The 25283-nt window shown below is 47.5% G+C and overlaps 1 protein-coding gene across 7 annotated transcripts in view; it reads right to left on the reverse strand.

Annotated features, from left to right (window-relative positions):
- The window catches only part of LOC106747717 (TOX high mobility group box family member 3-like), an 83836-nt gene that overhangs the window by 15934 nt on the left and 42619 nt on the right, over window positions 1-25283 (reverse strand). For 4 of the 7 annotated variants that reach the window (XM_014625528.1, XM_014625529.1, XM_014625532.1 and 1 more), the window contains one exon: window positions 1599-1685. In XM_014625528.1, coding sequence (XP_014481014.1) covers window positions 1599-1685 — 87 coding nt within the window. Of the gene's footprint in view, window positions 1-1598; window positions 1686-5577; window positions 5669-17203; window positions 17225-17794; window positions 18213-25283 lie in introns of those variants that run through there. The other 3 variants (XM_014625531.1, XM_014625534.1, XM_014625530.1) reach the window with 3 other exon arrangements.

Here is a 25283-nt window from a genome sequence, read left to right on the forward strand (position 1 = left end):
TTCGACGCGACTGTCGATACACAGGATTAACCTATTCCGGACGCGTGAAAAAATGCGCCGGACCAGCGGATTATTTCAATCGCGTCGCACCGCCGGACGAACGGACGGACGCGACGGTTATCCACCCCTTCATCGAACCGGACGACGACGATTGCATTGCCGACGGTATCCGGTTCCTCGTTTGTTTAAACCGGCTTAAACCGGGAGGGACACGAGAACGTATTCGCGCGCGCGGGTAATGAGAATTAAGAAATTCCTGCCGGAAGCTTGCTCTGGCTCGTGAGTTCTCTCTCTTTCTCTCTCTCATTTCACGAATGTATCTCTAACATCAAATTGCAATTGGTTTTCAACTCTTGTGTACATCTCATCCACAAACTCAGGATGGACGACCATGTTTTCCGTCTGTAGGAAAATTGACTCTCCATTCAGAATCGGCGCCTTTATCACTCAAGCTGTTTGCCGTTCGCCATCTTACAATCTTATATTCCGTTATGTTTGCACGCAATGATGCCCTTTTGCGTCACTAGGGATCATAACTACAACGAACAGATTATTTATGCTTATCTACCATCGCGCAGAAATTTATAGGAAATCCTTTACGGAGCTGCGTATTCTCGGAATTTGTTGCCAGGTATGAAAATAGTACCTGCTTCCTCGCCACTAAAATTTAAGTGCGCTCTAATGTCGTACTTAATAAATCTAGAAAAGTGCTTGAACCGTTAACGTTCCGTGGTAAACTTTTGCACGTAATATTAAGTTCACGCTTTATCTGCAAATTTATTTCTGTTATTTCCTGTCATATTACTTCGCATACGCATTGCGATCTGTTACTTTTATTCACCTGGCGTGTTTAAATATTTTATAGCCATACCCGAACATTGCGTTATCATTATCATGTACTTTACTGTTCTCTTGACTAACGTTTAACTAACACTTTTCCTTTTCTTTTGGTTCTGGTTATCCCTGCCAAGAATATTATATATCGTTAACTGTAAAGTTCAAGAGGTTTACCCTGGAATATCAATAAACTTTATTCTAGCCCTTCGTACGATCGCTCCAACGTCGTCGATCGAGAGAGGTCGCATAAGATACGAAGCTATCGAAGAGTCTCGATGGAAACGTGCAGCCGAGCAATTTAAATTTCAATGAAATTAAAGGCTATTAAGTCCGGCATTTCGTAATTGCCCGACGGACTGGCGACTCGTTCCACTTTTTTCTCCCGTTTGCCGCTGTATCTCTTCCTTATATTTCCCTCCCTCCCCCCTTTTTTTTTCACGGAACTGATACATTGACTTACATAAGACTTCGTTCCTCTCGAGATTTCCATTTCGCGTCGCACCACAGCATGTGCATCGCAGCCGAGGACGCGCGGCAATTCGACCGCGATTCGCCAACTTGCGCGTCACGTGAACGACGCGCGAGCAGTCGACACGTAATCGATACGCAATTCATAACAAGCAAGTGCAAGAGAAAAAAAAGAAAGGAAAAAATGAGAAAGCGCGAAGAGCGACCGCATGGCTGCGATTTATGATGGGCGAGACGTTGTCACATGGACGTGGCGAGCTGTCAATGGATCTTGTCGTTCGCGATTCACTCACCTGGTCGGACATGTTGTAGCCGTCGTGATGATACGATGTTTGATGGTGCTGCGGAACGTTCAAGGACAGGTCGAAGTTGTCGTTCCTCTGCAACAGACGGAAACGAGAATGATTTAATCGGCGCGCTTAATTAGCGACAGCGGTCGGTCATTAACAAGTATTACACGGAGAAAAATCTCAGTTCCCGCGGATGAAATAGGGACCGGACGAAAACTCGGCGAACAAGAAACGATATCTCCGTTATTGTACGACTGAGCACATTCAGTGCGAGCATTCAGTTGCGTTAAAACTCGATTGGGACAACTGAGAGCAATTGACTGAAACGTCCCGCGGGAATCTTTCTGTTCCGATGCGCAGAGAATTTTTTTTCTCGGAGATAGAAACATTCGTGAGTCGAAAAAGTATCATTTACAAAGATATTTCACCGTTCTTGCTTCTTGGCTTATGGCTCGATTTTGGTCCATCTTCAACCCATTCTATCATTTTTATGCTCGTCTCTTGCACTCTCAAGCACGTTTAGTCCATTTAGCGAGGAAATATTATGACGAGTACACGCGAGTATTGTATGAGTATTTGCGAGTAGATTGCCCGGCTTCAATGCCCGTTTTCCAGCTGACGACTAACATCATGGTAATAACGTCCCTCTTCTACTCAGTTTCGTTTTAATGCGGAAAAAGCACGGTAAAGTGTCGTGCGTTTACTTGAATAGCTGAATGCACATTTACACAATTTAAATTTACACAGCAGTGTTTACTATTTAAAAATACTCATAATAGTACGTCAACACTATTCGGATACACTTGAATGCAGTCCAGTATAACCACTAGTTGTTACGCGAAAATATCCTTTTCCGATCTAAAAACCGGGTTATAGCCACTCAGCCGAATGCACGTTTTTATTACCCAAATTAACAGTTTTCACCAAATAAAAAAAAACGGTGAAATATTTTTGCAAGAGATAGTAGTAGTCTCTCACCCGCGGCTAGAAATGCTCATAACGTCGAAACAACTTCAAGGCAGTGTGGGAAATTTTTGAAAGCAACGCGAACGACACGGTTACAACTGTACTTCGCTGCGTAGACACGTGGTCTGTTTTTCCCTTTTTAGCTGAACTGGCTACACTAGTTCAAGAAATTTACATACATATTGTAGCGTATGAACAAGATAGCGTACGAGATTCTCACGCTTCAGTGTGCGTGGAAATCTCTTGAACTAGCGCAGCCAGTTCAGCTACAACGAAGACAGACCAACGGTCTGTGTCACTGACACAACAAATATCCCGTCCTTCTGCCGTTCTCATAGACGCGCACACGCACACAACAGTAGTATTATACGTTACACAATAGAGTTACTGTCCGACATAAAATTTTTTTCCACATTGACGTTAGAAATAAAGCGCGATTCAAGCTGCAACGTCGAAAATGTCGAAAATGCATGTGTCAGAATATCTTTTACTCTTCTAACATTTATTTGTACGCACGGTAAATTTATATACCGTCAGATTAAAATACGTCTGATAAAATTATCCGTTTATTTTAGCGTTATTCATTCATCATATATAAAGTTTTGACCTCAATACAAGTATATCGTTAGTAGCGCGATACTAGCCAATCGTGCTATTAGCACGTTACATTGCTCGACAAAAATTTTCCGCGCATACACAACGGAGTTCTCGTCTTGCCCTCAGGCGATCGAAGATTCCATTTACACCAATGGAACATTTTTCCCAGGTGTGAGTGAATGGAAATCGGAAACAGGTGTGTTGTAGAGCGCAGGATGGCGGTGCTGCTTTAAGAAAGAAGAGAGCAAATATCTCAGCGAATCGTCGCGAGATCGGGAGGAATATCGAAGAACGTGGGGGGCGGGGAGGGGGGGCATCGGGTTGCCAGCGAGCGAATTCGGTGGGCGCGTGCCAATAATCCGATAATTCGTGCCGGCGGCGGCATCGCGACGCGACGCAGCAACTACGCGACGCGAACGGCCGGTAGTCCGTTCACGCGGAATTTGCAGAAAAGCTCGCCCGTAATCAAGATAGTTGCGAGTGAGTTATGTCGACGGGCGATGTTTGACATTTCGTAGTAACGGCAGTCGACGTTAGCGAAGGCGTTAACCGCGTTCCTGTCGGAACAGCGGTCACGGAACGGGAACAATGCGGCGGGCATAGCTCGCCGCCCCCTTCGTTCCCGGTCCCGTAGGAATTTCACGTGTGCGTGTCTACAGCCTCTTAAAAGCGCTTTTAAGCCCAGGAAGCACGAAAGGGACACGTCGATGCAATCGATGACTGAACCTCGTTGCGAGCGAGCGAGCGTGCGGCTGCGCCCCAATTCCGTCGGAGGATCCGCCGCGACAGGATCCACGATATCTCGATTCCGCAGGACCGCCGATCAGCGCACATATTTAGCGTTGAACGCCCGTGGACAGGAGGATAAACGGGCCATCGGGTCGAGAGAAAGTTACGCGCTTAAGACACGTCTCGCTGTCACGAGCCTCGTGTTACGCCATGCAACAACCGTACGGACACGGGCGCATAGTCTTTATTAACCTAAAGATGTCAGGCTCCAGCTTACGCCGGTATGCAATAACGAACGTGAAAGTGCAAGTTGCGCGGTAACGAGCTTCATGACGCGAATAACGAGTCCGGCGGGATTTTTCCCGAACGAAGAGCTCTCGCCGCTACATATCTTTCGGAAGCCTCGAAATGCGCTCTTATCCTCGCCGACCCGACTATCTCCTCAGGTGGTTATCTATAGTCGCGAAAACGGTCAAGGAAGCTGATAGTGATGACGACGAAGTTTGTTTTCACCGATAATTCTCCCGTCGGATTCGTCGAATTCTTTAACTTTCTCGCTTGATCAGTAATTTTCACTGTGTAGAATGAATACTTGAGGCAGTTGGTCGGTAAAACTATTTTTTTAAGAATTTTTTTTTTAATTTTAGCTTATATTGATGGAAATACTATCTACGTGTCTGCAAGGTTAGAAAGCGATTCTGAATAGCGTTTATTACTTAGGTAGTTAAATGAAGTAAGGGAAGTTTTTTTTTTTTAATGACTAGTGAACTTATGCAGGGAGCCCCTTAATATCGCCACTGAAAATCCGGACGAATTACTTGCGAAGAAAATCCGAGAGAGTAAGAAATGAACGCGTTTAAATCTTATCGAGTTCTTAAAATAAAAATTCGCCAGATTTCTTTAATTCACGCCGTGAAAATAAATCATGAGATTTTCCAACTATCAATTTATCAGCGGCTACAGTTAATTTTCATTTCTCAAACTCTATCCTTTCTCTCTCCCTTTCTTTCTCGTTAGTAACCGATTGAAAAACGATCCGCGCGGAACGTGACACGCAATGAATACAACGAGAGCACAATCAATCGCGCGACTCTCGATCTACGATCGAACGGGAACAGAGAGGAGCGTGCTACTACGGGGGGAGGGAAGAGAGGGAGGAAGAAGGTAATAAGAGGAAGCGCGGTGCGGGGCGCTTGTGGGAAATGCATGAAATGCAAAATTATACCGGTACGGTAAATAATGCATCGATGCGCACCGGCAACGCGTGTGTACACCGTCGGTCCGCGTTGTTCAACACGACCATGAAAAATGCATGCATGCTCGCGCGTACGCGACACGCGCGCCCGCTCACGACACGATCTCCGCGACTTGCAACGCGACCGATATAAACTGCGAGGACGAGAGTGAGAGAGAGAGAACAACCACCGACGACGAATTCTTTCACCACCGTCGCCGAATTTCTCCCTCGAAAATAGAAATCTTGCTGGGCCGACGTGTAGCGCCTAGCGTTCCGCTATTATCGTTCTTTTATTTTCCCGCGCTTTCCCACGGCATTACTCTATTTATGCGGTATTTAATTGAACAGCGAGATATTCCGCCGGTTTCTCGGTTCGTGCACACGCGCGACGTTACTACTTTGGTATCGCGCACCTTGTCGGATAAAATAAATATGCAATCGTGCCGTACATACCATACTCTCGCTGACGGCGACGCCAACGACCGGTCGAAAAAGCAGTTCGCGAAAGGCTTACCCTGTAATTCGCCACATGACGACAACAATCAAGTGATGACTTTTCGTTCGCGCGCGCGTTTATTTCGAGGTAAAGAGTATATTCTTCTTGACTTTCGCCGATTACGATTATGTGGTTTTCAGTCGGATGGAAATGTCGCGCGAGACTAAAAACGAGACCTTGGCGACTCAACGAGATGAATGCTGCTGCTGCTGCTAATGATGATGATGATGATGACGTACACCGTTGTACCGCGGACGATCGCCGCTCACGCCTAATTCCGACGCAGCTCGCCAACTAATCAGCACAGCGCGTACATATTGCTGTCTCTGTAGCGTTATTAATATGACGACTCGGTAATTGCGTTAAACTCGCGCGGAATGTCACGTCATTATGAGATCACGACTCGAAATTGCGAAGACTCGGCTGCGCTCACTCACTCACTCACTCTCTCTCTCTCTCTCTCTCTCTTTGCCGTGAGATCCACGGCCAATCGATACCGATCGTCATTTTCAAATTTTCAAAACAACGAAAGTGCAAGGACAAGCAATAATCGTCTGAAATTTCGGTGTACCTGTTAAGAGGATGTATAATAATAATAATAATATAATTTATTAAGCGAAAAAAATTGTATACAGGAAAAAAAGAGATATTCGGACGTGACACAGAAACGACCAAAGGATATGACAACAGCTGCGCAGCTGATTTTAATGCCACACCATATGTATAAATAACTATAAGTGTATATATCTGTTAAAATGCTACAATAATACAATAATACGATAAATGAAAAGAGGAAACGCGGAGACGCGCGCACGCTACTTGAACGCGAATAAAATAAAATGATGTTAAACGAAATTGTCCGTAATTCAAAATAATAAAGAAACTATGAAAAATAATAAAGAAACTATGAAATCACGAATTGATTTACATTAATAAAGAAACTATGAAAAATAATAAAGAAACTATGAAATCACGAATTGATTTACATTGCGTTCAAAAGTGATATCACAAGTCTGACAGTAATTCAGAGAGCCTGGAAAGATCAGAAATTACGCCACTTCAAAGGAAAAAAGAATAAAGAGAAGGGAGAAAGAAGAAGAAAGTAAGATGAAATGAGTTTGATAAGAATTCAATGAAACTTCTTACACAGCGTATACATTGAAATATTCTTTATCTTACTGCTCGTGCAACTAGAAAATTAATCATTCGGGAGTTAAGATATTTGTAATTAATGTTAACGCTTTTTATACATCAATTAATGTAAACAATTTTTTATCATACATTCCTTGAGATTAGCTACTTTTAATATTTATATTTTTAACACTTTTTGAACTAAAAATGAAATTTTAATGAAAAACTATTATGATATTGAAGATTAATATGCAGATATTATATACGAAATTCAAAATTACTGACCATTTTGTTTTGAATATTCAACGGTGTAAAATTCGTAATTTATAATACCACTCGAAATACATATTTAAATATTTATATACCTCTTTCTATTATCTGTGCATCTTTATTAAATCAACTAATGCATAAAAATAGCATTAATAAGGAAAATAAAAAATAATATTCCTGTATCTGTGATATTGCATATACTTATATACAATCAATTCGGTTTCAAAGTAACATTATTTAAATAATGAAATAAATGTATAGAAGAACGTAATTTTGCATGATAAATATTGAATTTATAAATGGCTCCCTCGATGAACCACTAATGCGGCACTAATGGACAATATATCCTCGATCTTCGATCGAGCAGCGCGCATTCAAGTGCTCTGATGGGTCAAGACAAAAAATTGTTAATCTCACTGCAAAACAGAGCTCTTTCAGTCGTCGAGCGTGTCTTTTTATTGCCCGACAAAAGAAAATAATAGTAACGATATGCATATGAAGCGTTGTTATCAACAGCATTATATCAACGTCTGCAAAAAAAAATGTATTTTCCGGTTGTAATTATTTCACTGTGCAATTATAATAGTCGCAAATATCAAATGTTTTTTCTCCGTATGAATATACGCACGACGCGCGAAACGAACAGGCGACCTTGCGACAAAACACGCACAATGAACGTGCTACATGTACAATGTGTCTCGATTCAATATATTAATACAAATGAAGAGGTGACGTCGCGAGTAGTCCGCGATCAACACATTCGAAGAACAGAAAAACACGCGCAACGTCTTTTTCCGTCTTTCGTGCAAATTCGTTCGAATGGGGACAAGGTGGGCGAATGTCATTCTTTTTTTGCTTGGTTTTTTCTCTTTCTTTTTTATCAGGCGTAAAAATATACGTACACATATATACACGCACATATATACGTTAAACACAGGTTCGCGCAGCGCGTTAATTATTCCGAGAATCCTCCTCTCGCGATGTAAAACAGCGATATAAATGTCGGGTTTTGCAATAACCAATAACCGGAGGAAGGCCCGCGCGCGCACACGAAGGCGGCACGCCTTCTCGCGATGATAGTATTATAATCGCGAGGAGGCACGAGGCGCGACGACGAGCTTATATACAGATGGGGGCCACCACACTGCACAGCCACGTAACGAGTTCCGCGGCGGCGGCGGGCAAAATCTAGAATCTCCATCTTCCGTCTCGCGAGAGGGAGCCTGGCAAATCGATCGCCCGGAGCGATAGAGAAAATGGAATTCTCTTCATGGGAGAATTCTGACGTTTTTAATTGCACCGCAGGCCGCGACCGATCTTCCTCCCCCGCGACCGTGCGCGGCTCCCTTCTTCCTTTTTATCAGTAGTCCACATCGGCGTTTCGAACGAGTCGACGAATGAACTCGATTCGTATAATCGGCATGGATTCTACCGTTATTGCGGTACTTCGACGAACAATTAAGAAGTTGTTGTATAATGTTGTAATATTATGACACGTACAAGTAAAATTACGTGACTCCCGTAACACGTTCGAAAAGTTGAGAAACTCGGCGAGAAAGCGGGCGCGAAGAAGTCGTCCGTCGGGGGGGGGGGGGGTTTGGGAANTGGCATGACTGACCGCGATTGAAAGCGATATTATGGGACGATAAGAGAGGTCTGTGATTATCTGAGAGAAATATTTTTATATGATCCTATCGTCACTCGGTAATAGTACACAAAGCTTTGAGTGAGTGAGTGAGTGAGTGAGTGAGTGAGTGAAAGAGAGAGAGAGAGACGTGACAAATGCTTCACTAAACATTATCGTTGTAGGCGTTCACGTTATCTCGAACTTCGGTAAAACGGGGTTAATATCCTGTTTACAGAACTCGAACGTCTCTTATCGCGGTAATAACTTATAGCGTCGGTTATTTACTAAATGGCCTCGATCGTGCTTGAGATAAGCCGGTTTTAGTCCCTGTTGAGAGACACGCTCTTATACCGGTTCCGAAAGACAAAAAACGGGAAAGGAAAAAACGAAAAAAAAAAAACGGGAAGGGGAGGGAGAAACTCTCTCCCAAATAGCTTTTTCTTACTATCTTTTGTCGCGCGACGAACAGGTCGATACACCAGCTCGTGTATTCGCGTCCCCGTTCGATTGTTAGCAGAACAATACCGGCGAAATGAAACGCCGCGGAGCGCCGCTCGCTTTTGCGTTACGTAGAAAAAGTTTTCGTTGCAATATCCGCTTTGAATTTTCATCGTCCCGATTACGTAAGTCAAACGAATCGAGCATTGCCTCCTCTGCCGCGTCTGCGCACTGGTTGTTATACGGTTGTTTATTCGGGACGGTAATCCGCAATATCCGCGAGAGATAAGCGTTTCGTGGAAAAGAGATTGGAAATGATTAATCGATGAAGCTACTCGGAAGGAGAGAGCGAGTAAAAGAGAGAGAGAGAGAGAGAGAGAGAGAGAGAGAGGGATACGTGAGGAGCTGGGGAAGTGCTTCGCGATCACGACGAATTCCTGTTTAGTTTTTGTTTCCTTTTTTGCCAGCATCGATCTCTTTCATAGCGGGAGAAGGTAAGTAAATTCGATTGCTATCCGGTCCCGATTTTCGAGCGGATCACGAAGAGGTCGCACGAGGCCGGGGGGTCACGAGAAATTTTCACGGGAACTCGAAAGTTCCCCAACGTAAGAAATAGAGAGGATTGTCGCGAGGCGATGCGCGCGTTAACGCGGTGAAAGTCGCGGCTAATCATTCCGCTTTAATCAACCGGCAGGTATCAACGACAGATGGTTAAGGAGAGTCCATCCGTCTATTCGCACATACGAACGAACAAACGGAACGGACGAGGGAGCTTGCGTGAGTTACGAGCGAATATTTCTCAACGATGAAGATTCGGCGTTCCCGCGATCGCCCGCTTTTCCTCCCCTTTTCCGCGGTATCTCGTCGTCGGAGACGACGTACGCGGCACAGTCTCGGCTATCGATCCAGCATTAAGGTACCGCAAGTGGCGGTACGCGGTACATACGCGAATCGATGTGTACACGCGTACGTTCTCAACGAGTTACACGAACCGCCGATTGCGGGAACGGCGAGGATACACCTTTGTGCCATCAAGTCTAATAAACTCTCATCGAGGCGCGGCTATAAAAAAGAAAAAAGAAAAAAAGAACAGCGCGAACAACAAAGACGATAATCTCGCGTACAGTTCGCTCTGTAATTACGTAATAGGGCAAAAAATACAGCGAGCACCCCCACGAGGAAAACGACAGGAGCCGGGAGAGAAGAAGAGAAAATTTGACAGTCTCAAATTATCGCAATCACGCGCTGATTTCAAGAATCTGAACGGAAATTACGGCCGGAGCCGATTTAGCGGGAAGATTTCATTCATTACGCGTCTAATCCGACGTACTCTTCTCGTTGGATCGCTGGGATGGTAATCTAAAGATTGGGTTTTCTCGAGAGCAGCGGGATCCCCCCCCCCACCCTCAAGCGGGGAGCTGCGAGGGTTATCGAGGAATTGGCGATGAATTATTGGCTAGTGAAGAAAATTGCCGAAATGTTTCGGCAACACGTGGATAATCAGCGTGCGTTTGAGACAAACAAGCGCAGGAAAATAACGCGTAACTAAGAGGTGCTTCGAGAGCCGTAGAGGCCCGTGTTCGTTCTTCTTGCGGCGAGAGAGAAACACAATGGACGCTTACAGCCCGGCAACAGCGAAGCTCTACCTGCGTGTATAACCGTTAGACGTAAGGGGTTCCATTGTGGAGCCACTTCTCGCGGCCTGCCTGCTGTTACTCGTTTGTTGGGAAAAGGTATTCTCTCCGTATTTCTTCTCGTCTCTTCCAGTCTCTTTTCTCGCCTCTTTTTCTCTCTTTCTCTCTCTCTGCTTCAACTTTCTCGGATGAGCTTCGCTACGTTCGGTTTCGCTTCGTTCCGAACAATCAGCCCGATCATTATCCCAAATTTACTTCTGCATTCATTCTTGCAACGCTCCGCGCGAGCTACCGGATTTTGCTGCAAACGGCACGGGTTTTAAATTACGCGGTGCGCGCCACGAGCTCGGTAAACATCGCGAATTTACAAGTATGACCTTTGCGTTTCGTCTCGAACAATCGACCGCCGCGATCGCTATCGCGATTTCACTCGCGTATTCATTTCTGCCCTTCGCACTCCTCCCCTCCTCCACGCTACTAGATTTTGTGCTCAACGTGCTACGAATTCTAAATTACAAATTAGACCGTGGGAACGTATGCGGCTTTTCTTTACGGTGGGGAGAAGAAGGAACCCGCGACGTATAAAGTACCCACCGAGAATAAGAAGGAGGGAGGGAGGGAAGGAAGGAAGGAAGGAGGGAGAGAAAGAGAGAGAGAGAGAGAGAGAGAATCAGACAGAACAAGTAAGCGTTGTAAAACGCTCGAGCTCGTAAAATACGAGCGCTATCTGTCGCGACCAAGGACGAGAGATCGGAGGAAGGCAGACTTCATTATTACCGCGGCGACGCAACGTATTTACATGCCCGTATAATTAGATAGCAATTAGATAAGAAGGAAACGACTGAGCGATAGGGCCAACAACAGAATCGAAGCGGTGATTGGGAGAAGACCCACGAATATGCGTGTGTGTGTGTGTGTGTGCACACGGATGTAGGGCTGTGTTGCTGCTGCTCGGTCTACATCCGCACCTGTCCGTCCGTCCGTCGTTTAGCTCGAAATCGTTATACCGCATGCCGGGGTCGCGCGGAGACAGGAGGGGAGAGACAAGGTGGTCGAGGAGCACTCGTGTCCCAGATGGTGAGACTCCGAGACCAGTTCCTACGGCGTCGTTCCTCAGCGATTCTCTTCTGCGTGGCGAGTTTTCGTCAACGAGACAACGTTCGGTACGACGACGCGGCGTTACGATACCACCGTCCCGATCATATTTTTATGATTAAAAGATCACTCTTCTACCTTGTGTCCTCTTATCCCTCCTTTTAACTACGTCGTAACACCGTTACATTACGTGTGATCGACTGTATCGTGTCTCCGAACTTTCTAATTATAATGTCTAAGGAGGCGGCGGCAGAGGGGCAGGGAGAGAAACACACACCGTATCGCCGCTCTTTCTCCGTCTTCCCGCATCGTGGGAAACTGTAGACGCCGAAGGAGAGCTCGTTCTCCCCTGTGATATATTTCAAACGATTATCTATGCTTCTCTCTCTCTCTTTCTCTCTAGGATGGAAATTCGCGAGCGAGACGCGATTGTCCGAGCAACAAATTCAACGGTTCGCATTAATCGACAGCGATTTACATTCCGCGCGCTCGAAACGCAATTAACTCACACTTGACGCGCGTTAATTGATTAATTAACAGTCTGCCGTGAGAAAGCCAGCCGCGAAATCGCAGCAACGTGTATCGGTTAAAACATTCGCGGTTAAAACGCGTATACGGCAAGTAACGTTCCGACGAATCGTCGTCGTGAATATTTCGCTCTCTCGGCGTAAAAACGAGCGTGAAGCGAAGAAGGAACCAGGTGTACAGCATAGCACGGCGATCTAATCGCCGTGTGCGTGTGTTACGTGATTCCTATTTCTGAACTCGGAAACGTTTAACGGGAGGGAGGTGCACTTTCCGCGGTGCTCACGTATTTACAAGTATAATTTAAATGCGATAACCAACAAACGAGCACACGCGGAATAACTTACGGAAGCCTCGCGCAATAATGTGTGTATGCGATGTGTGAAGCAGCAACGTTGATAATATCCGTCCCGTTCCTCCCTCTCCCCCCCCTTCGTTCCGCCAGCGAACGGAAAGAAATGGAGCTGCCTTGCGCGCGGAATGCCGGCCGATCGTAAATTCCATCTGGATCGGCGCGCAATTAGACAAGAAGCGGACGAAGTAACGCATTACGAAAATACATTACATCATTAATCGCCAGGCGGCGGGACGTTAATCGAGATACGCGGCGCAGTAATCGCGTCGCGTGCGCGACACTTAACATTCTCCCAGCAATTAACGAGCCTGAGAAAAGATCGGACGCGCGACGTTAACGCGCCCAATCGTGGTTAACGGTGACGTTTCGAGGGAGAAACGTGTGCTGCCTACCGGATTGCTGTTGCGGCTAATCAGCAACCGAAGTGCCAGCGATTTCGCAGGAAGGAACGCACCCGAGAGCGTACACACGTCGGCGCGTTCGCGTCAGTTTTGCAATTACGCTTTGTAGCGAGATACACAATTAGAGATTTAATTAATGTGTGCCTCGCGCAATACGTTCGCGAGGCATGTCTTAGAAAGTAAACGGTCGATCTAGAAAGCAAGCGGCGTTACGCAAACGAGTACGCGATTCCTGCCTACAGTGGTGTGTATCGCTCAAAGTCCCTATAATAAGTGCCTAGAACACCGTATGTCTGATTTCTGATTAGCTCCGCCATGTAAGCTTCCGGTCGGGATGATGTCAAAGTTATCAGCTGAGTGACGACGCGAGAAAAGATTTGCTATCTAAGAATTCTTACAAAGTGTGTTTCGAGAAAAGTGAGTTTGCACATTTTATAAAACGTCTTGAAAAAAAATAGATTAATACATAATGATGCTTGAAAATTAATGCAATTTTTTTAATATATGCACAGGCTATGTTAATTTATGCTCTGTCGCAACAAGGTTAATAATTGAAGGATGTTATTCCACCTGACTTTTATCCATTTTGCACTTAATGCTTAATGCATAATGCACTTGTGATTTCATCATCTTCATGAATAATATTCTTTCTTGTGCCCGATCATAAATGAATTCCATTTCCACTCCAATGAGTTTCGTTTAAAGTACCAAGTATGTCTTGTTGAAAGAAACTATCTGCTGTATTTGCGCGCTGACAAGAAAAATGATCACCAAGTCATCGATAACGAGTATTTTGCACTTATTTTCATAATATTTGAGCATTCCCTGCATTATGGCCGATTTGATCCCAAACATGTGGCGGAATGATAGCGTCCGGACTCCTGTTATAGGAACTCGAGTATCGCCGCGTGCGGACGCGACCTCTCCTCGTTCGTTACTTTGGGCTTTTCGGTCTCCATCCTACGGGCCCGCTACGTCATATCTCTTTTCGAGAGCGCGTCTCAAAATCGATCACGTTTATTTATCATCGTTACACGTCGATCGTTGCACAGTCGCGCGGGGGATACGGTATTTCGCCGAGTAATAACAGCGCGACGCACAATAGTGGAGCCGTCTCTCTCCCTTTGAAACGTCTATCCGCCGCACGGGGGGCCATGGACGTTCTTACGATGGCGGTTCTTTATGTAATGATAGGTGCCGCGCGCAATGGAATAACAAACGAGTAGTCGCTCAATGGCCCACTTGGAAATACCGAACGCTCTTTGAAACACAGCCATCCTTCACGAGAGCGGCGCGAAATTCGCGCGTCCCCCGATGAATATTTATCGGCTCGAATTTTGACCGCGTCCGAGCGGGAGGACGGACGGACGGACGGACGCAGGGAAGGGGAAGATTCCGGCAGTTCGTAAAACGATTCCCTTTCGTAATTCGAACTTCACGTCGAGTGAAGTGGATTCCCCGACGGAGGGTGACTGGGGTGGCCGGCTGCACCGGCGTCGGATTTCGGCGGGCGTTTCACTCTCGCGTGTCGATCCGCGTTATCTCGATCGAGATACGGTTTGATTAATATCGGACGCGTGTGCGAACGCACTCGACACGTGCGTCAATGGAATTCGTCGAAATGACGATGAACGTCATTAAAGCTTACAAGAGTCGTTCTCGCAACGTACCACCGAAGATGAGTGAACACACGCCCTCGGAATAATCGGCGTGCTACGGCAAATTACGCCGGCCGTGATCGACGTTACTCGGCCGACGTGATATTTATGGGGGGAGAGGGGAGGGAGGCGAATTTAGATAACGAGCACGTGAGGTTTTATGCGAGCGAAGAGAGCGCGGATGATGAGGGGTACGAGGAGGAGAAGGAGGAGGAAGGGGAGAAATGGAAGGCAAGGTGGTACACGGAGATGCACAAGCGAAAGCTAGTATAAAGATCACGACGGATACGCTCTAGTGGACCTTTACTCCCTGTAATCGACGTTAAATCTGCCGCGAGATGCACTTTGCTCCCCGTTCTGCTCTCTTTCTCGTACCCCGCCCGGGACGAGATCGGATTTCCTTCGGGAGAAAACCGGCAAAATTTCAGACCGAAATTTGACGACAGATTAGCTGAGATACGCTTGCATTTCCGCGTGTTTTCTCCTTGCGATTGTTATATTTTATTTCTGTCAATAAGGTCAAGAGCACAAAAGAGATCGAATTCAGATCACGGCGTTAAAATCGACGCGTTAAAACGCGTCTTGATAACCGCGAAACGACGACGCCGAGGGAAGACGGAGGAGGGAACGGTAAAATGCAGTCGGACGTCGCGAGAATTGCGCGAATTGCGAATCCAAATTCTCGGGACGAAAACGAGGTAACGCATGTATGTATGAATTCGTTCTGCCATCTTCCCGAACGTAGCGCGAGCATGAATTATGCAGAATTTACTTCTCCATGGCTCCGTGCTTTGTCGTCACGCGAACCGAGAGAAGTACAATCAAGTGCAAAAAAAGAGAGACACAGAGGGGGAGAGAGAGAGAGAGAGAGAGAGAGAGAAAAGAATGAAGAACAGAAACGAAATTTTTCAGGGAGAAAACGCGCGCCACGGCACGTCGTCAATGCAAACGTGTTCCCGCATAAATGCTATTTACGGCTGCTCCGATAAAAAAAAAAGAAAAAAAAGAAAAAATATCGTTTCACAGATAACTCTTCCAAGCGCGCTTTTTTATTATAACGTAACTACGTTTCGCCGGATGAGAAGGGAAGATCCACCCGTGGAATGAATGACATTCCTTCGCGGGGCACGCGAGAGACGGATATCATCGTTGTTTTTGACCGTAGACCGCAACGGCGAGACCGCAGATCGCCTGAGAATTCGAAATTACTCGCTCGTTTCGATCTCGTTATAGAATAACGAGCAGCCGCTGTCATTTTCGACGTCCTCGGGTTTTTCTGCGCACGATTGTGCGTTCGCGTTTCGCTTACTCGAATAGGGCACGATACATTAGACATTATTAGCGATCATTCTTCCGCTTTGACCGCGCGTCGTTGCCAGTGTTGCCGACGTGTACAAATTACGTAAGAATAAATTCGATTTATATCAACAGAGGAGAACAATGAATAATTGATGATTCTTGCACAAACGTATAATCTGCTTCCTCCCTTCCCCCCGCGCTCTATCTATCCATCTCTCTCTCTCTCTCTCTCTCTCTCTCTCTCTCTTTCTGTACGCATAAAGTTGGCTCGAGCTCTATCGATTTACGATAAAGCATTGTACAGGGAACGTTCGTGCGCGTATCAATTTAATTAATTCTTCGCCGAGACAATGCGACGGAAGAATTTATTTCGGAGCGGTTGTTTACGCGAGCGTGTGCGCGCGCATATACACAAAGACACGGGTATGATGGTGTTGGGGACGATAAAGCATACGTGTCATTTTTGATGCCGTTCATTAGAATAACGCGAAATGCGTGAGTTTGATTTACGTCAGCGTTGCGTTGCAAGTTTTCTTGCCGCAAACAAGGACACCTCGAGTCACATTGTACACAACGATAAGTAGTCGCGCGCTAAGTTATACTAATTAAGCCATTTCCATCCAGCAACCTGTTTGCGAGAGCACGCGGGCAAAGTGTTCTTCTTTTTTATCTGATTTCAACTACTGCGCCGTCGGGAATAGAGCCGAGCTCTGTGCCGCGTGCGGCTCGTCATTATACGGCCAAGAATGAGAGAGAGAGAAATAACGCCGACGAAACGATGTATCGCTTTCAGCGTGAGTTTCGTCCGATAATTTCAGGCCGATGAAAAAATTAATCACCTATTATCGAAGTATCTCCACGCTCGTGGTTGTTACTCTATTGTTTACACGATCGCGCCGATACGGTGTGATATCATAATCGATGATGTAATCGCCGCTCGCCACAATGATGTCGCGGTAATTAACTTAACGTTCTTGCCTCCAGCCGTAAAACGATTATTAGAGATACAACGACTCCATTTACGTGGCCGATAACAATGAAAAGAAACGGAGGTAGAAAGAGAGAGGGAGAGAATGAGAGAGGGAGAGAATGAGAGTGAGAGATAAAATACACAAAGTCCGCGCGGAAAAAGAAAGAAACAGAGACTCACGAGATCGAGAAGCTGCGGATCGAAGGTGCGCGATCGGTTCGATTATCCCGCGTGCTCCACGTACGGCGTATTCGATGTCGGGATGCAAATTCCGCGGCAATTTCTTTCGATGTATTATTGATGAAGCCGAATATGTGTGTGTGTGTGTGTGTGTGGCAGTCGTAACTTATTCAAAATGGAGTAACGGAAAGGGGAATCGTCGTGTGTAGATCGTTCTCGCCGAGGGCGAGTGGATCAGAAGCGTCGCGACGCAAAGCGTCAATCGTTGACGTCAGAGTGCGAGAAGGGAGAGGAAAAAAGGAGACGAGGAAAAGCGAGAGACAACACCGAAAGACGCGCGCGCGTGCGTTACGTCAGAGAACAATCGTGGGTGTAATTCCGAATTACCACGTTTCCGCGCGGTGCTTCGCCGAGGCCCGGCGAGATGGCGCCACGTGGCGCGCTTCATCCGCCGTAACGCACGCGGTAAACTCCCTCCCCCTGCCGTCCTGCCGCAGGCCCCACCTTCTCTCAAAACTCACCCACGTTCCATGCCGTGGATCGTACGCGCACGATCGAGTTAATTAAAGGGAACCGCCGCATATCACTTACCGGCGCCGAATCCAGCTTACGACACGTGAAGCGCAGCCGGTGCGCGCGCGTGTGCAACCGAGTTCCAGCGGGGATAGGAGGGCGGACAATCCGTGTAAGCGTCGGCCCGTAGCAGATTACGTTCCCTCGAGCGACACTGGCTGACCACGAGGATGATACACACGATCACTCTTCGCGTACGACGACGACGAGCTCGTATCACTGAACGACGGACGGCGAGCGCGGCGAGAGGTTAGAAAGCACATTTGCGCTCGACGAGCGTGGGCGAGAACGTGTGCACTTGGCGAACGACACGTCGCGCGTAAAACGACGTCCCGTAGCGAGACGCGCGCGGGGTTACCAGATACGATGAATGACAGCGTGGCAAATTCGACGCGCGCTCCTCGCGGTGGTCGGCGCGGCAATGACTCCGGGAATATTGGTTCGCGGCGGTGCGCCGGTGGTGGGGATGAGCGCCGCGACAGGGGAGGACGACGGTACTACGGGCCGCCGTCGCGTTGGTTGGAGGGATCGGCGCGGCGCAGAGAGGGAAAAGAATTCTATAAGCGAGAGAGCGAAGGGGGGGAGAGAGGGAGAGGTAGCAAAGAGGTACCTAGCAGAGGTGGCTTATTCGGTGGTAAAGGGTGCGCGGGGCGAACGTCTCGAAAGGGTGAGGCAGCAGCGGCGGTAGTAGACATGAGCGTTTGTCTCTCTCTCTCTCCCTTTGGATAGCGGCGTTTCCCATCTACGGACTTAAATGCCCCGTTTATTAACGTTGTAATTTCGCGACGCAACGCGGACCAACAACCTGCGAGTTGCGGTAATTGAATGTATCTGACGAGTGAAACGAAGAGCGACGGGAGAGATCGTTTCTCTCTCTCTTTATCTTGATTGTTTTAAGTAATGTGGAAAACGAGCGGAGATCATCCCGTATCCATCGACGGGACACGGCGAAAAATAGCGTCGGCGGGCGCCGCGACGAAGCTGGAGTCCCCGCTCGCGCCGGGGATAAAACCGCACGCGCTTTCCATCAATTTCATAGTTACCGATCCTCGCGCGCGCCTCTCCGATAATCGATATATAGCGGCGAGTGGCGGCGCGATATTATTCGGAACGTGGGGGTGCACGCGCGAGGGTAGAGCGACGGCGTAAAAAAAAGAGGAGCCCCTTTTAACCCGGTCGTACGCGACGTACCGCGAGAATTATCGCCGGCGGAAATATTTATCTGAGCGCGTGGCGGCGCTCCGCGGCGTGCGCGTTCGTGAAAAGTCTTCGGTTTAACTACCTGCTGGTAACGCGATCGCTTACGTCGGTTGAGGCAACATGTGTTCGAGGAGTGTGTAAACACAGTCATTGAGTTTCAAAGTACAAGAGCAAACGCGCATCGACGTTACCGTACGGTCGGTTGCGAGGCCGCCTTAACCTTACAATTCGGTAAAGCGAGCGCGTCTTATTTATTTAACGCCAGTTCCAATCTTTATTCACAACGTCCCTTTACTCGCGCAGGAAACTTCCCTAACCGCCGAAAACGCGCTAAGCAGCCTCGTGCGACCGGCATAATTTATCTCGCGATTTGTCGCGCGAGTGTGAGGAGCGCGGCGGCGGACAGTTATTACGCTTGTAAACGATCGATTTGACCGGCCGGCGCGTCGCTGTTGAGATAGGTAAATGCGTCTCCGGAGAATTAACGGATAGCCGGGAAGGAAATTGAATCGCGCGTGCGCCACGCGAATCGCGAATTGTCACGAGAAGCGAGTAAATAAGCCGGATAAAGATTATTTTAGACGAGTATGCGAGTATAGCGATAAGCGCCTCCTATACAAGGATAGATTTTAACGAGCATGAGGAACGTCAGATCGATTGCAGGAAGGAGAGTCGGTGGAGCATTGCCATTGTTTCCCGTGAGAGTTTTGCGCACGCGTGCTTTTCACTCGTACGTCGTCGTCGTATGACGAGTTTAGAATCATTTTTTTTTTCTCTTCGCGAAACTTGAGAAATTTTCTCATTCGAGTGTGTATGCACACATACGTACACGTCCGATGGTTATGAGACATTAGCCAAAGTAATAATCAGTTTCAAAGGGAAAAAAAGAGAGGGAGAGAAGAAGAGTCGTTTGGTATGCGGGCGAGGCTCGAGAGCGACGGAAATTGAATCGGGCCGAATCCCGAAGTAATTGCGAAGAAAAAGGATACTGACAAACGGAGTAAAAGGGAAGGAAGGGGGGGGGGGGGGNCGGCAATACTGGTAAATCTCAGCCGGAAAGCTGCGATGAAAGGAACGAATAGGATAGGAGGGACGAGAGGCGAAGGAAAATATCTCCCTCACGTCGCAGCCGTGACAGAGATGTTTTATGAGATCCTCGAACGATAACATTAAATACGGCCTGTTTATTTATCGCTCCGGATTCGAGTTTGTTTTAGAAATACTCGCCGTCGTGTGAATAATACCTGCATCTGTTGGCCTAGATAACGAGCTCTGACAGCATTCAAGGGGAGAGAGAGAAAGAAGAGAGACCGAGCGGGAGGGTGGGAGAGAGAGAGAGAGAGAGAGAGCGAGCGGGGACGAAGGCGAATGGACGCGGAGGGGACGGAAAGGGAGAAAGAAAAAAGGGTAGGGGAACGAGAAGGGGAGAGGAGCGAGAGAGTAAGACGGAGAGAGAAAGAAAGAGAGAGAGCGAGATTAGTCATGTTTCATTATAAATACCATCGCGGCCGAGAAGCCGGTCGAGCAAGTTTTATCTTGTCCACAATATGCTTTTAGGAGAACCAGCCTTTCCTGTCATCGATCATTTACTTTTTTACGGGAGGATCGACCTCGGTTGTTATTAGCTTTTGACTCGTTTCTCACACAAGGCGCAGCGATTATTATATCGTTTAACGCGCGCGCCGAAGACGCACGCTGAGACGAGCGGGATGAGCGAATTTGCCTCGCCGCCGGAGTATCTCGTTTGAATTTTAATCGTTCTAATCGCCCGGGCTTTAATCGTCCGCAACGTTATGCATACACCGTGTAAAATATATATATTTATATACGTTCCTTTCCCTTTTTCTCTCTTCCCGCATTCACGATCACGTCTCGTCGCCTCTCGCCGGGATGACAGCGTAAATGCGTTTACCTACCATTATCTTAGTTCGTTTCGTTCGTATCGCTCTTTATCTGCCGAGCGATAGGCAGGATCACGCACCCTTATCAGAGTGCAAACTTCGCCTCGTAAACCTCGCTTCGCGAACGAAGCACTGCGATAAATCGGCGGGCGCTTCGCCGGCCTGGTAACCGGCCGATTAATTACATTCGAATTCACGCGTTCCCCGCTTAGTTGTGCGCGCGCCTATCTCTCGCTCTGCGAGTTTAGCTAATAATATATGCGCGAGCGAGTGCTTCTCCGTTACTACGGTGTTCTCTTTGTGGAAAAACCTTCCCACGTGGCGCACGCACACGGCTCGTTTTTACGCGACGCGTTTATCGCGACGCGTTCGTCGTGATGGCCATTAGCACCGCGATCGCATTCGAGAAGCCGAGCTTTTTAACGATGCCTTAAAGTCAACTCGAGGCTGCTTATCGTATACCGGCAGTCGCGCGCGCACACTCGAGAAAACGTGTGTTATAATACCACTAATACCTCGATATTCAGATATTGTAAGAAAGTAGGACGCACCGGCGAGGGAGAGGCAGCGGGGAGGTAGGCCGAGGGGGAAGGGGCGGGTGGGGGGGGGTTGTTAGCCGGAGTTTATAAAGAGCCGTTACGTTTCTGCTGCCTGTGAAAGGTGCCTTTAATTTCAGTGACATTTCAATTGCATTTATGTATATTCAATTTCGCGAAATATAGCTAATTCGAGATCGCGAGGCGCAAAGAACGGGCGGCGAGGAAGACGGTGGTGGTGGTGAGGGCGGAGGAGGAGAGGAGAAGAAGGAGCGGCGCTTACGTAACGTGGATCCGCGATAGCCCGCCGCGTGTTCCAGCGGACAAGAAAGCTGGTTTCCAAAGATAAAGAGAAATCCGCTTTTACGCTTTGCTCTCGTCGCTCGTGCGCCCGAAACGACGCGGATCGCTGACGGATTTGCGCGCGATCGTTTTACGCCGGACGAATCAAGCAAATTTTCATTGCTCCCGACACACGATCGATCGATCAATGAAGCGCGTAGAATCGCGCGGGATTACACGGAGCGCTGTCGCCCCCGCTTTTATTATTAGCGGCCCGCACGGAAAAGAGTATCGATCGGGATCTCTAAAAATAGCCGAGGGAGGAAGCGTAAATACGTAAGACGCGTGACAACGACGAGCACGAATGTTCGAAGGAAGCGTGAGGACACGCGAAAACGTTCGCCCGGCATTGATCGATGTAATAGAGCGCAGCGGGGATTAGCGGTTTGACGGTCGTGCAATTACGCGCCGATTAAATCGCACCTTTCCCTCCGATTACGCCGCGCTGTTTCTCGGGCGGACACGCATTATCATTCTCGCCGCCGACGATAATCGCGACTGTAACGACACGCACTTTTCATTCGAAAAAGCACGCAACTCGAGTCTCTTCTCTTTCTCCCCTCTCTCGCTTTGAAACCAACTCTCCGAGAGATACCGAGTCGACAACGACGACTCCGGTTGTCCGACATTTCAGGCCTCGACAAAAGACCTCCCCCGTCCCGCGCCACTTAACGTCAACGTCAAGCGAAGCGATTAACAAAGGCACCGACGATTGGTTTCTCTTTCTCTTTTTTTCCTCTTTCCCTCGCTCGTCGTCGATCATTTCTACGGGATCGGCCCTGAAAATCCCAAAGTTCCGTCCCCGTGCGATCGAGCGGTGCCTTCGCGCCGGCGAAAAATGTTTTCGATCGCGAGAGATCCCCGAGATGCGGCGTTCGTTCGTACGAGAGAAAATCCGAGGAGCCGAGCGAGCGACAGATGGATGTTAGAGAAAGTAGACGAGTGGAAAGTGAACTCTCCTTCATGGTCACGCCAATGTCGTTCTTCATTTTCTTCATTGGTCGCGTTAACGTGCGCACGTTATTTCCGAGCGTGACTATCGGGAGATACGCGGCCGAGCATTATTCCGTAACTTCAACGTCGCCACGCTTTGTCGTAGGTGTGGGGATCTTCCGCGTGTTTCCGTGAGTTTGCTTTTAGAGCGTTGATGGATAACTGGTTGGTGGCCGCCGTCGCGTTCGCCGAGCTTCGTTTTACGAGGGTACACGGTGCCTAAAAAGCCCGTTATAAAACATTATAACTACCGGAGGCCACGTCGAATAGGATTTTAAAATACTCGCTCGCTGACTCACCGCCACTTGTCCGAATGTTGCGCGCGCTAACTAACTTTCTCGTGCGCCGGCCGCGCGATCGCTTTGATACGTTTTCTAGAAAACGCACGAGTTTTCAGAGCTTATTAGATCACATCCCCCTCCTCCTCCGGCTCGGCGTCGTTGTCTATTGTTTCATCGTTGTTCGAATCGGAGTGAGATCCGTCAGCTGCGAAATTCGAGTCTTCGTCTCTGCGATCCTTAGCGACTTATCATCGTGTTACGACGACGGAAATAACGCGCGCGTCGAATTTGTCAGCGACCGTAATAGACGTTCGATTACGGTAAGAATGACGGAAAGAACGAAACCGAACGACAGGTTACGTCATGCGGCAAGAAAAACAGAGCGTGGCGCGCGGCGCAATATGGCGCGCCGCGCGAGTTCCACGTGTGAGACTCGTGGCGCGCCGAGACTTTCGACGATCTCGCACCGACGTGTACGTTCCTCGCGTGAGGAAAATTCAATTTTTCGCGCGCACCTGGGCACACAACACGCACTCCGCTGTCTTAACGCGAAGGGCCACGAGGGAGCAGTGTGAGCAGGCTCGAAAAGCGAAAGAGCGATCGAGATTCGGAAAGAGAAAAGAAAGAGAGTGGCAGATTATACGCTAGTTTACGGGTAAACATTATTTTGAACCGGACAAGGTGTTTCGCCAGCAAGCCAAATTTCACCAGCACGTCGGGGTTTCTAAAATAATTGAGGTTTAATGCGCGAAAAAGACTAACGCTGTCTTGAAATTCTGATCAGAAGTCGTGAAGAATCTCTTGTTCGCCCGTTATGTATAAAATGCATTCTTTTTTTATTTCAATACATACAGTCTGTCTAATAAGAGCGTGACCGGGGAAACTTCTATTTGAGAACCGTTACATGGAGAAATTTTTGAACGAGCAGGCAGAGAAGGGCTGTTCCCCTACGATATATTATACCGAGGATCAGAGGATCCCAGTCATTATCCGACTTTCGCCAAAGAACAACGTATTTAATGATGAATACCGGATTTTAGTGGGGCAGACTGAGGCGAATCGGATCAATATAAGCTTTAAGATAGTGGTCATTAATATTTTGTTTCAAATAAAGCGCGGAGGAAGCGCACGGAAATAACCAGCACGATGAAACGGCTCGATTGAGATAAGAAAATAAAGAAAACCAACTGTCTCAAAGCTTATACTGATTCAATTCACCTCGGTCTGCTCTGCGGAGAATTTGAATGCCAAGAAGATGGTCCAAATTTTCCCGAGAGAGGATATTAATACCATCTGCCGAAAAAAGTGGTTTCAAAGTAAAGGTTAGGGCCGGATCTTTGAAGGGGACAACGACCCGAAAAATTGGAGTGCTCACAGTGGGAGAAAGAAAATAACGTCGAAACACTAGACTGGGCCATTAGAGTCACCAGACGTAAGTCCAATTGAAAACGTCTGGGCATTAATGAAGATGAAGCTGCGTGGAAAAGAGAAGTGTACACGACGAAACAGATTCGTTCAATATGGCGATTTTTACCTCCTATGATTCAATATAATGAAAAAAATTATGTATTTACAAACAAACCGTTACCGTTATTACGAGGCGACCGAGCTATCCGTTAATCAAGAACGACCGGCGTGATCGAGTTAAATAATTTCCGTGCAATTTTGTTAGTTTCACCTCGCATGCTCGCTCGAGACAACGCGCTTACGTAACGAGAAGTGGTGCCGCGCCAAATAATTGAGCGTACGATTTATCGTGACTTTCTAAGGACTCGTCCGTTACAAAAGTTTCGCGATAGAATTCAAACGCCCCGGGACGTACTCACAGGACTGGAGGGAGGGTACGGAGTATCGCGGGTACTAATTAGCAAACGAGGAGTTCCCACGCTTAACAAGAATCGTTGTTGCTGCTTCTGTTTCTGCTTTCATCATCAAGCGAGCTGTAAGTTTTCCTTTCGGCACGCGCGCTACGACTCATCGAGAAGCTTCGACGATTATTATATTTAAACAAAGCGCGTTATTCGCGCGAACATGACTCACGCTCCCGCGATATTGCGCAAGGCCGGCCTCTCTTGGTTCTTATTTTACTGCACAATCGCGCACGAGTAGTAAGAAAGAGAAGAGGCACAGAGAGAGAGAGAGAGAAATATGGAATAATATATTTTCTCTAACAACGTTGATTGCAGCGTAAAGAGTACATATACAAAACACAAAAGTATTAAAGAACAGAGCGAATAAAGATGTATTTAAAAGG

The sequence above is a fragment of the Dinoponera quadriceps genome, unplaced genomic scaffold (assembly GCF_001313825.1).
Source record: "Dinoponera quadriceps isolate SergipeBrazil2010 unplaced genomic scaffold, ASM131382v1 scaffold1395, whole genome shotgun sequence".
Taxonomy (NCBI): Eukaryota; Metazoa; Arthropoda; class Insecta; order Hymenoptera; family Formicidae; genus Dinoponera; species Dinoponera quadriceps.